Source organism: Armigeres subalbatus, chromosome 3 (genome assembly GCF_024139115.2).
Source record: "Armigeres subalbatus isolate Guangzhou_Male chromosome 3, GZ_Asu_2, whole genome shotgun sequence".
In the NCBI taxonomy this organism is placed as follows: domain Eukaryota; kingdom Metazoa; phylum Arthropoda; class Insecta; order Diptera; family Culicidae; genus Armigeres; species Armigeres subalbatus.
In genome coordinates, this window is record NC_085141.1 from 42,210,241 (window position 1) to 42,223,732 (window position 13,492).

Sequence of the window (13,492 nt, forward strand, 5' to 3'; positions counted from 1 at the left end):
ACTTTTGATAGAGATGAAAAAGCTCATTTGGAGAATTAAACTGAAATTAAACTTAAAAGTGTCATTTCAATAATTATCGAATAACTATCGAATAACATAAGAATGGCTGGTGCTACCCAACAATTTCAATAAGACATCGATAAAAAATGATTCGATATCTGTCAAAACTAATCTTGCTCCGCGAGCAGAGTTATTAGATAATTATTGAAATGTAACTTTTGAGTTTAATTTCAGTTTAATTCTCCAAATGAGACAGACCCTTAAGGCTTAGCTTTTCCTCTCAATTCCTCAAGACATGATTAATCTCAAATAATTTGCTAAAATAACTTTAGAATCCCTCAGAATTGTTTCAGAATTTCATTGATAATGTCCTTTTACCCTATAGGACCCAAATTTTTGTTTTCACTGTTTTGAGCAGACACATTTTGTTTTTTAAGATTGTTTATTCATGCCGATGTTTCACCACATTTGAAGTTTGAAAATTTTCATCCAATATTGCAATATTAGAATTTTCAAAGTTATGGAACTTATTCTTTATTTTCTATGTAAAAAGTTAGAGAAATATTTTGGATTAAAAAAATCTCAAATTAATTAAAATTTTCTCAATTACCAAGAATTCTTTCAGAACTCCAAATATTTTTTGAACAAAATAATCAAAAATCGTTCGAAAGCTGTTCATGACTTCCCACAGTCTTCTCAAGAATCCTTCTAATCCTTCTAATAAATCGGTTTTCATGAAAAAATAATCTGAAATTATTTATCATAATTTAAAAGTTTTGAAGCAATCATAAATAAGTTCCATTAGAACCTTCTGAGAATGCCTTACTCTTCGAGTTGCTCGAGAAATTTCCTCATTAATTTCTAGCAACTGGTTCAGGCCCAAGGATGAAGATCGTCTTTCAATTTATGGTGTTATTCACTTGTGTATAAGTAGTGGATTGGGCGTTCAAAAAATGACGACAAACCCCGCGACGAACAGCTCAAAGGAAATAAAATAAATGTTAGTGCAATATAATCCACATAATCTAATCATAAAACATTGACATGATATACAAAAAATACTTAGCTTAAAAAATGATCAAAGCTTAAATTTTTATTATTTAAAAAAAAAGTTTTTGTTTTCAATGAATCCACAGATACAATGAGATGCCCGTGAAAAATATGTTTGACTTTAAAGGTCAGGAGGACTAGTCGTACTTCCTTTTTAGCTATCATTATTATTTTAAGCTTTATACGTTAAAAAAGAAGCGCACGGCCTTATAATTCTGAAACTTTCAGAAAAGAGAATGGGTTTCAAATATCACTAACATAGTAGTGAATCAGTAACAACTTCTAAACCAATGAAATACCCACAATGCCTTAAAAATCCTATACTTTTTATTCCATACCTTCCCAAAGTTGGGGGGTCGGGACCACCTTCCATAAGATTTTCTGGGGGGTCGCGACCCACCACTTTGAGAAACTATGTTTTATACAATTTGTATCGTTATTACCAATTATTAATTACCAATTACCAATTATATTATTTAAGATATTACAAGAAGAAAATAGTTCATAACTATAGTAATGAATGTTTATGATTTAATGGATAGTCCATTTTTCCGATTGGTTTCATGATTTCCCGCATTTTTTCGATTTTTTCCCGGTCGGGGCCAACTCCCGTTTTTCCGCTTTTCCCGACTGGATGGCCACCCTGTTAGTGAGTAAATCGAACATTCTCGAGGATGTAACGGCAGTCAATGTTGCATGTTATGACGTCGAAAAGAAAAATCCTCTGAAGCATCACTCGACGGTCTGCCAATGGTTGCAAGTCAATCAAAGCACAACGATAGTAACAGTTAGTTTGGCCGAACAGCTCATGTGGCCGAAATGATAGCTTGGCAGATAGGGTCGAGAATGTCATTTGCTGAACGGGTAATGTAACTTCAAATGAGTTGTCTCGTTCGGCTAAATGACCATTTTAGCCGTATGTCTATTTCGGCCAAAGGACGTTTACGGCTTAACAGCTTTTTCAGCCAAATTTTCGAGCAGATGGGTTTCGGCATAATGGTTGGTTCGGACAAATGACATTTTGGGCTAAACAGCCTTATAGCCTTCGGCCACATGGTTTTCGGACGAATGGCTTTCTGCTCTTCGGCCTTTTTCGTTTTTAGCTGAAAGTCATTCGGCGGGAAGCCAATTGTTCGAATAATACTTGACCGGATAACAAGTAAAGCCGAAATTCATTTGGCTGAAGGCGACTAACGGGCAAAACGGACATAGGGCCAAACTGGTAATTCAAAAACAGAATTTTTTCCTAGCAAATAATTTGGCCGAAAGAGCCGTTTGGCGGACCAGGTCATTTGGCCGAAAATACTGTTTGCCGTGACTACCGATTCTGCCTTATAAACAGGTGTTCGTTGGTTCAATCCTAGGCAGGTTCCTATTTTTCAAAAATGTGGCATGGGTTACATCCAGTGGTCAGTGGTCGTTGAATTCCGTAAACAACTCTTCGGCCTGAACAGTGGACCCCGGCCACTGCGAGGCCCGGTTAATCGACATTCCAAGGACTTAAGTTTCTTGTTGGAAATCGGCCGCTCTCCTAGCTGCATATGACCACGAACGCATTTGCTGGCCGTGATGGTAAATCCTACGGAAGTTTGACCAGCAAAAGATGTCACTGACCATCGATTGAGCCCGGATTTGCGTGGGCCCAGGTGTGTCGCTGACTATGACTAACAAAATGTCATCAACGTGAATAAAGACAAAACGTCAGTGTCCGGGAGGCTATTTTAATGCTTCTTCCATCAATCGATCTCTTCTTATCCCGATAGCTCCTTCAATATCGAGGTGTGCAGAGACGACTGTATTATTATTTGTATCACCCAGGGATTCTATTTTTCGTTTCGATCAGACCAACGCAAGTGTTTTTTCTGCCAATGCAGAATATTTTTTCATCGATTTTGGTAAGAAACATCTTTTACTCATCATTTTTTTCACTAAAGCTAGCCTTGGAAGATAAACAAAAATCGAACTTATATTCAATTTTTTTCTTTGTCATAAGACGAGTTTGAACCTGTTTGTACTATTCCATTTAACTCCACTACTTTATTGTGCCTTTGAAAGATACGTATTTCGACCTCAACAGTAAGGTCGTCTTCAGTGTTTCGTACTTGATTCGACTTCAATGACATTCTTTACGAAATAGCTAGGATATAAACAGGAAAAAATATTTTAAGCTCTCTTTAGTGGAATGTATTCAACCGTCTAAGACGTGTTTAAGATGTCTTAGACGATATTAACAGGGTTGTTACGGAGGTCCTGAAATATTTTCCGCGCCGACTAAAATCAAATTCGCGCCATTTCCGCGCGACATGAAATCTATACCGCGCCAAATCCGCGCAACCCAAAACTTATTCAGCAAATACACGTGACACCATTTTTGTCACCAGACTTTACTGAACGTTTTCTCTTCAAGCTAGTTTTTTATATAATATTAATGATTTTAAGCTGCAACTTTACATATGTTTGTACCAAATTAAAAATTGGACTAAGAAAACCGCAGTTAGTATTACAACCCTGGCCCCATTCACCAGAAGAAGTACTGACGCCAAGTGTACAAGAACTAAACAGCTAAAGCTATTTCAATAAGCATTGCTTTTCAGCTGAGATGATGGTTTGGCATGTTTTCCCTTATTTTCATTGGATTTATGATATTCAAACTCCATGAAATTCAGCACAAGATGCAGTAGTATACAAAGAATGTTCAGGCAAGATTTGATCATAATTGATTATAGATAAACTTGGCAAATAATAAAGAATCTGCCGAAACCGCAATTTCCTCTGAAGTAATAAATTATGCAACTTTATTGTAATTATTGATCACAAATTGTGATTCACAATACAAACTTGCGTTGAGATTACAAAATTATACAATGCAACTTCGTTTCTTAAACAAAACTTCTGTAAAAAAATTAATTAAATCCGTAACAAGACATATAATACAAAATCTAACATGATCAAGCTCCGTTGGTTTGCAAGTCAGAATCCTTAGGTTGAAGCGTAAATTCTACTGGAATTTCTGAGAAAATCGTAATGTTAATTCTTACGGAAATTTCGCTTAGAATGTCTGCAAAAATTCTCCCGAGAATACTTTCAAGAAATTCCTCCATGCATTCTTGTGGAAACCGCTTCGGAAATTTATTTATTGAATTTCTGATATGGTACTTGTGGAAGTTTATTCGTGAGGTTTTTTCGTAATCCTGTAAAAACACCATCAGAGTTATCCAAAAATAGCGCCAAAAATACTCCTGAAATTACAGTGTTTTTTTTTTCAGAAAAAGCTTTTGAGAATCATCTTTTTGCCTTTCTCGTACAACAAAGTTGTACCAGAAGGCTATAATTTCACTCCAAAAGTATGTATGTGTGTAGTCCATAAATATTTTTTTTTGTTAAACGCGTTTCATTTAGAAGGGCTTGACAGATTCGAGTGCAACCGGTTTCATTCGACGGAGCAAATTTCCTAGTTGGACACTATTGTTTTTGTTTTTTAATAAATCAAGCAGTTTGGATTATATTTTTATTTTTTAATCAACAAATACACAAATGCACATTGAATCATCAATCATTTTAGCCGTGGCGCAACCCACGGTAACCCACGGTAAGTAATTTTTAAGCAACGTACTAGAATTGCACCAAATCTTTTTACCGCCGAAATGTAGGCAATAAGCACTGTTTTTACAATATTAATTCGAATTCAACATATTGAATCGAGAAAGGCATCATCACCACCGGTGGATAAATTTGGGTTTTTTGAACGAATTTCAGCGAAAGCACTTTTTACATTGAGGCGTTTGCATTTGCATCAAATCAAGGAACATTTTGATGATGATTTTCGTTCCGTTTTTATTTATTTATCAGTTCTGATTAATTATTCCTTTCACGATGAACAACATAGCATGATTTTTCGGAAGTTTTTTGTCATGAATTCTTTCATAGTGTTGATACATTTTATATTGCTTTCATTGCATTCATCTAGAACGAATTAGGGTTTATAGAACGGTTGGGGTTCTGTCAAACCAAATCAAGCGGCTATTTGACTGACTTGTGATATTTTGTTAATATTGCGACATTTACTCCTATTTAGACTCACCCTGAATAAATGATTATCACAGTCGAATCTCGCACATGATTTCGCAGTGCGTCAAGGTTACTGCACATAAAAGTTATCTAATTTTTACATACAATATTTATTTTGAAATACCCAATTTCGATTGGCCTTGCACCTGGCAGTCTGCAAATGCGATAGTCAACAATACACATGGTTTGTTTTCATCATCATCTCAAAGCGTTTAGAGCGGAGCAGAATGGATACGTTTGCGTGCGTTTTGACAGTTTTCCCATGGTGACAGTGCAAAGTTCGAAAACGGGGTGAGAAGGATTATCACAAAAACCCAAATAATTGTGAAAAGAGTAATAACCGCGTAGTCGTAATAACCCTGTATAAAGAAAAATAAGCCAGCCAACTTTTCGGAGAAATCGAAATGAGCGAATAATGGTCGCTCTTAAGACTTTCGTGAGTTAGCATCTTGTGCTCCTTAGATTGAATAAGTTTTAGGATTAATTTAACACCTGCATATTAATAATACCTACTGTCTAAAAGTATTGTTTGCTCTCTTCAATTAGGTCATATCTCCACCTTCGGAATTTTCAAAATTAAAATTTCTGCCCATTGAATTCTCACTTAGCCCTAAATTTTAAGCACACTCACACATACATTTTTTATAGAGGTTTACAGCCCTGGGCTGGCTTACCTCTTGTACATACATTAATAATCACACACAATTTAATAATCAATGACAATACACAATATTCATTCTATGTGAATTACAGGACATACAAAACTCTCTGCATCGCTTTCTTCCATCTGGAATACAAGTGAAGGGTTTATTGATGCATCGTTGTTTGTCGCTCTGATGGGATAGGATGCGATTAAATTTGCAGCCTGTCACAGCCATTCCAGAACGGAGATTGTGGAAAATTCTCTCTAGTGACTAAGCTCTTATTCTTTCAAAAGCTTGGTTCTAATTATTATTTGTCAATAACAAATGTCAATATCATCAAATGATTTATAGGAATGCAAAAGATTTAAAATGAAGGAGAAGAAAAGATCACTGAGTTTTGCCTTAAATTTTATATAAGTATGAAAACTGCAATTCTGTTGTTGGGATTAGGTTTGTGGTCTAGAGATGTTCATGAAGAAAGTGATTACATGAATACACATAAATGTTAAAAAATGTTGAAATTTATGAAAAAAATAGATTTTTGTCATGAGGTTGTTGAAATGGTGCTTAGAAAATGTGGGATGATGTAAATTGCTTCGAGTTGATGGTGTCTGTAAAGTAGCTTCATAGGTGAATAAAATACTCAAACTATCTATTCTATTTGCTCATTGCCTATTATATCTAGCCTAAAATAAAGAAAAAACTTTCATATATTTGGGAAAAATGATACAATCAAACAAATATGTTCACTTCAGTAACTCATCTCATCTCAGCTTTCTTCACAGGGTACGATACACGGAAACAAATGCATACCCACAATCATGAATAAAAAATCATGAAATCATGAATAATGCCAGTTCATGAAATCATGATTATAATTCATGATTTCAGGAACATTATTCATGGTACTGCGCAATCTTCAACAGTCGACAAAATGCATAACCGGTTATACTTCGAACACTCCCTTTCCAAGAAGTGAGAACGGCTGAAAGGTAGCACGCCGGACTCTCACTCGGTGTACTCGAGTTCAAAACCCCTGTTGAACTTTTTTTTTATTTTTCGATCTCAACAACCAAATCGTAACGCATTAGTTGCGTTACGCGAAAATAAATCATGAAATCATGATTTATATTCATGGTGTATTTTCATAACATGAAAACACGTTGAATTCATGAAATCATGAATTATTTTCTCATTTCCGGGAACGGATTTTTACCCGTGTAATAGTTTTGCATTGTTCAATCAATCTTCATGGTCAAGTCTAAGTAGCACAACATCAGTCTGGATAGCGATACAGAAGACGATGAGCTAAGTAATGATCACTCCAGAAGTAGCAGGGAATGAGGCTTCTAACGGAAGAGGAGGTAGGCGAAGATGCAACATGAAGATTATGCGCCCTAATAAATCAACTGATGTTAATCAACCAACAGGAATAACACAAAATCGGAAAAAATTGACGAGAACAACCAGGCGGGACTCAGACGTGTGCGATTGAACGTCAGATGTCAGATACTGCAGAAATGTTGGAATACACAATGTGCCCATACATCAGCATCCATCCGTTGACTTTGAACCCGCTTACGAGACAATCGATCAAGACCAGCTATGGCGGATAATGTTCGAATACGAATTTCTGGATAAACTAGCACAATTGGTCCAGACGACAATGCATCAAGCAACATGTGTAGCTCGGATTTCAGAGAGATGCTTTCGAGTCTCAAGAACAAAAAGCAGAAAACTGACACTAGTGGTACGATTTTCATAAGTACCATTCAGCTATTTGGTTTCACTGACGATGAGAAGATGAGGAAGCCTTTCAGACTAAAAAGGGAAGCTGAACGTGAGGATCATAGTCATCAACACGGCGAACACAAAGTCCATGATTTTCAAAGATTCTGGAGAAGACAATGATAACCACTCACCACGAGTTCGTATTGGATATGATAGAATGCAAGCAATCATACTTATTTTGGACTCCGCGAAGCCTTCAATGGAATAGAGTTCGCCGTCATATAAAATGCTCAGTACCTATTTTTCGCTACAGATGCGAGAAACGTAATCTTCGAAAGAACAATGCTGCAAATCATCACTCCGTGATGGGGTGCATAAATAACATCAGTTGTTGGGGGAATCATCCATCGTTCATTCGAGAAGAACGGACGACTGCGTAGAACCAGGCTCGTATTTAGTCAGAATGTTGGCCAAGAAGGCGCGGTGCGCAGCAAACGAAGTGGATCGAACAGAGTTAAATGATTTGTACAACCAATCGGCTGTATAGAGCTATTATTGTGCCGGTTTAGAGCTTGATAGTTCCAAGATGGCGTTATAGTCGCACGAACGGCTTATATAAATGAGTATGGTTTCTTGGGTTGTGTGGTTGGCGACGTGCAGCTATGGACCAATGGACCAAACATAATGGAGATTGGAGATCTCATCTATGTAGCATAATATATAAATAATTAGGTGCATGAATTTCCTCTAATAGGTAGTTATTTTTCCTACCGTCTTTCCAATTACCAATTCACCATGATTGCTTTATTCACGGATATTTCTAACATGGACATCAACTACAAAGTTTGAAAACATATTTTGCATCAACAAGATTTGACGCTGCAGCCAATCAAGGAGGTAAAAAATTCAAAAGGAAGAATCCGACATTGCTATTTTCTGAAAGCAGACGTGAGGGAAGGATTTCCGGATCCTACGAGCAGGGAAGCTAAAATGGAATATGGAAAGTGTCTGAATATAAATCGGTAAACTTTCCCGTTCAAAACATTTCTGAGGCGTTATTAAGAAAGGGCTCATATTAGTCTCAAATTGCTTGGTCTCACGTTCGATCTTCGACACCTGAAGAAACTTTCATTATTGGGCCATGTAGAATGTTAAATAAAAAAAAACATTTTGAGGATGTCAATGATCTTTCTACGACCTATTATCAATCACATTTGTTCAGATATGTGAATACAAGCAGCATACGCGATGATGTTGATTCAATATTTAAATGTATACTAATCTAAATTACTTCTTATTATTCACCAGCTTGTTTTTAACAACTAAATAGAAATAAATATTAACAAAGAATACCAGAACAAGAATTTTTAAATAGGTATATCTAAAAGGAAATATTATTATTCTTGATAATTCGCTATTCTTTTTCTACAAACCAATAAAAAACGTGAACGAAATAACGGAATGCGCACAGCAAAATATGGATGAAAGTTGAATGATTTTTTCAAATAATTTATACAAAACGTGATTTTTCTAAATAAAATATAGAACCAATGGATGTATATTCAATTTAACCCGCTTTTGCTGTCTTACCGAAACTGAAAGAAGCGACAGAGCGAAAATAAATCGTTAAAAACGCGCAAGTTCTACTACAAACTCCCTACGGGGAACGGAAGTAGAGGATTTCCAACTTGAAGCCACATATTTACATTCCGTCGGTCAATTGATTGCGGTCTGCGGCGCGGAATAGGGTGAGGTTGATTGTACAAGGGCTTGATGGTGGGCGTGCGGTGGTTGTGTTTTATTGGTTCGATTACGGTTCGATAATGGCACCACCAACGTCCTAACGGTGTGTATGTGAATTGCCGTACGGAATACCGAACAGTGTCAACCGAATGTGGAAAATGTAAAAATTAAATTAAAACAGTGAAAGTTTGAGCGATGCAAATGGTGAGATGCGTAACATAAGCTCAATGAAAGTAAACTCGACGAAACCAAATGGGACCAACATAAAACGATACTAATGAAAAATAAACACTATCAAATGAAGAGAGAAAAACGCAAAGCGCAAAAGCCATATCCGGTGGGAAGGTAACGATTTCCCACCAATGATGAATCGAAAAGGGGTGGAAATAAATAGGTTTTTGAGGTGATTGGAGTGTTTTTCTTCGTTAATGACAAAAGATAGGAAAACATGTTGTAATGTGGAGACGATACGGAAACGAGTGATTCTTGGGAACGAATGCACACAGACAGAGGGATAGAAGTGATGAAGAAAAATAAAAGAGGTGAGTTTTCAGTAATCAGGACTGAGTTTTTATGGATATGTGGGTAGTAATGATGAGGGGCGGAAGATAGATAAGGTATATGGCTAGGTCTAGGGAAAAAGCCAAAAAGAAGAACGTTCATCGTTGTCATCATCATTAGCATGATTGTTTTCAATTCTTGTAAGAAACAGAGAATAAAAATAAAATTTACCTTTGAAATGTTTGCCGCTTTACGTAGTTTCCACGAACGAATTCGATGATTTGTTTCTGTGTTTTGCCGCTATACCTGTTGAAGAGCGTTGAAAATGGATTATTCCTTTCGCTTATTTTTCGGTTTGATTATCTAACAATTCTTTTATTCTGCCATTATTATATTATATAGGGGAACTGCTCCTTGAATTCATACCATGTACCCAAATCAATACCACTCGAAAACAAAGAATTGGTGGGCTAATTGTTTTATTTCTCAATTTTGTGATTTTTTTCAGCAGTGAGCACGCCAGAAAACAACAAAACACCACACAAATTGAGCCTAAATTGTCTGTTTTGCGAATGTTATTGATATAGGAGCATGTTATTAATAATGGAACAGATACCCTATACGTACGTAGTACGTTAGATTTTGAATCTCATATAAATCGACGGGTCTTCCATATAAGGCTGAACCCGAAAGGCTGAAAAAAAATCTTACAAAAGGCTGAAACTCGAAAGGCTGAAAAATCGTAAGAAACCGATTTTAGTGGAAGAATTCACATTTGACGTTAATGGGGACACAAACTAAAATGATCCGGAACCTTCTTGTGACTTCTCGTTGTCTTTCAATTTTTATATGGAATTCTCTTTTTAGTCTGTACTTTCTCAAAAAAAATGTGGAGGCAACATAGGAAGGAACAAGACTTTTATTGTTATTGGTTTTGGATTCTTGCCAGAATAACTTTCTTATTTCTTATTCTTTATTATTCCTTCTTTCCTTTACTTCATTCTCCATTTTCTCTTCTCCCTTTTTTTCTCTTTTTTTTTCTTCCGTTTTCCATCTTCTTCAACCCTTACTAGTTTCTTTCTTCTTTCCTCGTTCTACCTTCTTTCTTTTTAGTTCCATAGTTCTTCCTTCTCAATTCCTCCTTCCTTGTTCCTATTTCCTTCCTTTGCCTTCCTTGTTCCTTCTTTCTTCCTCCTACTTTTCATCTGTTTTCTTCTTCCTTAAGTTTTTTTTTGTTTTTCTTCTTTCTTCATTCTTCCCCTCTGCTTTCTTATTTCTTCCTTCTTCCTTTTGCTTGTATTTTCATCTTTCTTTTCCTTGTTTATTCTTCCTGTCTGTGGTATGACAAACAGACATAACACTCGTCAAATGTCCATCGTTCACTGATTTACTGGTCAATTCAAATAATCATTAGTTTGCCAATCGATCACTCGTTGTGCGCGCATCGTTTTTGCTCTAGTTTGACGTTTCCTCACTACCGCCATCTGGTTCCTGATTTGCTGAACTAACTGAAATCAACAGATGTCGTTAGTTTTTGAACGACGATTAATTTGATGAGTAAATGTTCAATGTGGTATGTCTGTTTGTCTGTACTTATACCTTCCTTCTTCTGTCTTCTTTCTTCTTTGTTTCTTCTTGCTTCATCATTAATCCTTCTTCCATCTTTATTTTAATTTTTTCTTCTTCCTTCGTCTAGGTCCTTTCTTCAATCTTTCATAGTTTTTCCTTCTCCATTCTTCCGTCTTTTTCTTCTGTCTTCTTTCTTCCTTTTTCCTTCTGTCTCCCTTCTTCCTTGTTTTATGATTATTCTTTCTTCCATCTTTATCTTACTTTTTCCTGTTTCTATGTTCTTTCTTCAATTTTTCATTTTTTTCCTTCTCCTTTCTTCCGTCTTCTTCCTTCCTTCTTCTCTGTGCAATTTTTATTCTTTATTATTTACTCTTTATTGTTTGTTCTTTACTCTTTATTCTTTATTTTTCATTCATTGTTCTTTATTCTTTTTTCTTTGTCCTCAGGCTTTTGAGTGTGAAATTGTGATTTGCCGAGTCATTACTTTGGTGTTATCTGGCTTTATGATCCTTTTGCTCAAAATTAATGCCATTACCATGTACTGAATGGAATCGATTTCTATTATTTATTTTCCTCGCAGGATTCTCTCATAATTCTCTTCATAATTTTCTCAGAAATCTTCTCACGACTCTCTCGGGATTCTTTAAAAGCCTCCCTAGGATTCTCTTTCTCTGGACTCTATCGCAAACCCCAACAGGATCCTGTCAGTATCCTCTTCTGCATTCTTTAAGAATTCTCCTTAAAAATCGCTCAAAATACTCAAAATCCAAGAGAATCCTTTTCAAGGGTTCTGAGATAATCCTGTCGAGGATTCTGGGAGAATCTGATCTAGGATTCTGAGAGAATCTTGTCGAGCAATCTGAGAGAATTTTATCGAGGATTCTGAGAGAATCCTGTTGAGGATTCTAAGAAAATCCTGTCGAGGATTCTGAAAAAATCTGATCGAGGATTCTGGGAGAATCTTGTCGAGGATTCTGAGAGTATCCTGTCGATGATTCTGAGAGAATTCTGTCGATGATTTTGAGAATCCTGTTAAGGATTCTGAGAAAATCCTGTAAAGGATCCTGAGAGAATCCTGTCAAGGATCCCGAGAGAATCCTGTCAAGGATTTTGAGAGAATCATGTGAAGGATTCTGAGAGAATCCTGTCGAGGATTCTGCGAGAATCCTGTCGAGGATTCTGAGAGAATCCTGTCAAGGATACTGAGAAAATCATGTCGAGGATTCTGAGAGATACCAGTTGACGATTCTGAGAAAATCCTATCGAGGAATCTGAGAAAATCCTACCGAGGATTCTGAGAGAATCCTATCGAGGATTCTGAGAGAATCCTGTCGAGGATTCTGAGAGAATACTGTCGATAATTTTGAAAGAATCCTTTCGATGATTTTGAGAATCCTGTCGAGGATTCCGAGAGAATTCTGTCGAGGATTCTGAGAAAATCATGTCGAGGATTCTGAGAGAATTCTGTCGAGGAATCTTAGAAAATCCTGTCAAGAAAACTTTGAGAATCCTGTTGAGGAATCTTTGAGAATCCTAGCATCCAGTCAAGGATTTTGAAAGAATTTGATTTTCATTCTCTCAGAATTCTAAACAGGATTCTCTCAGATCCCCTAATAGGTTTCTCTCCGAACCCTTCACAAGATTCTGTCAGAATCCCTAACTGAATTCTCGCAGAATCGTTAACTTCTCTTACAATACTTGACTGAGAGAAATCATCTAAGGATTCCAAGAGGAGCTTGTGAAGGATTCTGATGGAATCCAATTAAAGATTTTGAGAAAATCTTGTTGAGGATTCTGAAAGAATCTCGTTGAGTATTCTAGGAGAATTCTGTTAAGGATGTTGAAAGTAACGAAATATTTCTTCCATCCTGTGAAAAATCGAAGGAAATTGTGTGAGAGATAACAAAAAAAATCTGTGATGGATTCTCTAAGAATCCTTAACTGGTTTTTCTATTATTTATTCTTTATTCTTCATTCTCCATTCTTTATTTTTGAATCCTCATTCTCATATAATTTTTCATTATCCACTATTCAACCAGTCAACATGGTTGGGATTCATTTCATCCTATCAATTTCAGCCTTTAGATACATTTCAGCTTTCTGATACTTTCAGTCTTTCGGGATTTTAGCCTTTTGAGTTCAACCTTATGAGTGTTCAGCTTTATGTGTTTCAGCCTTTCATAGGA

General features: G+C 36.2%; 1 protein-coding gene across 2 annotated transcripts in view; it reads right to left on the minus strand.

Moving 5' to 3' along the window:
- LOC134219937 (FERM, ARHGEF and pleckstrin domain-containing protein 2-like) overlaps nucleotides 1-13,492 on the minus strand; it is a 200,796-nt gene that overhangs the window by 31,312 nt on the left and 155,992 nt on the right. For both annotated transcript variants that reach the window (XM_062698841.1, XM_062698840.1), the window contains one exon: nucleotides 9,969-10,043. In XM_062698841.1, coding sequence (XP_062554825.1) covers nucleotides 9,969-10,043 — 75 coding nt within the window. The remainder of the gene's footprint in view (nucleotides 1-9,968; nucleotides 10,044-13,492) is intronic.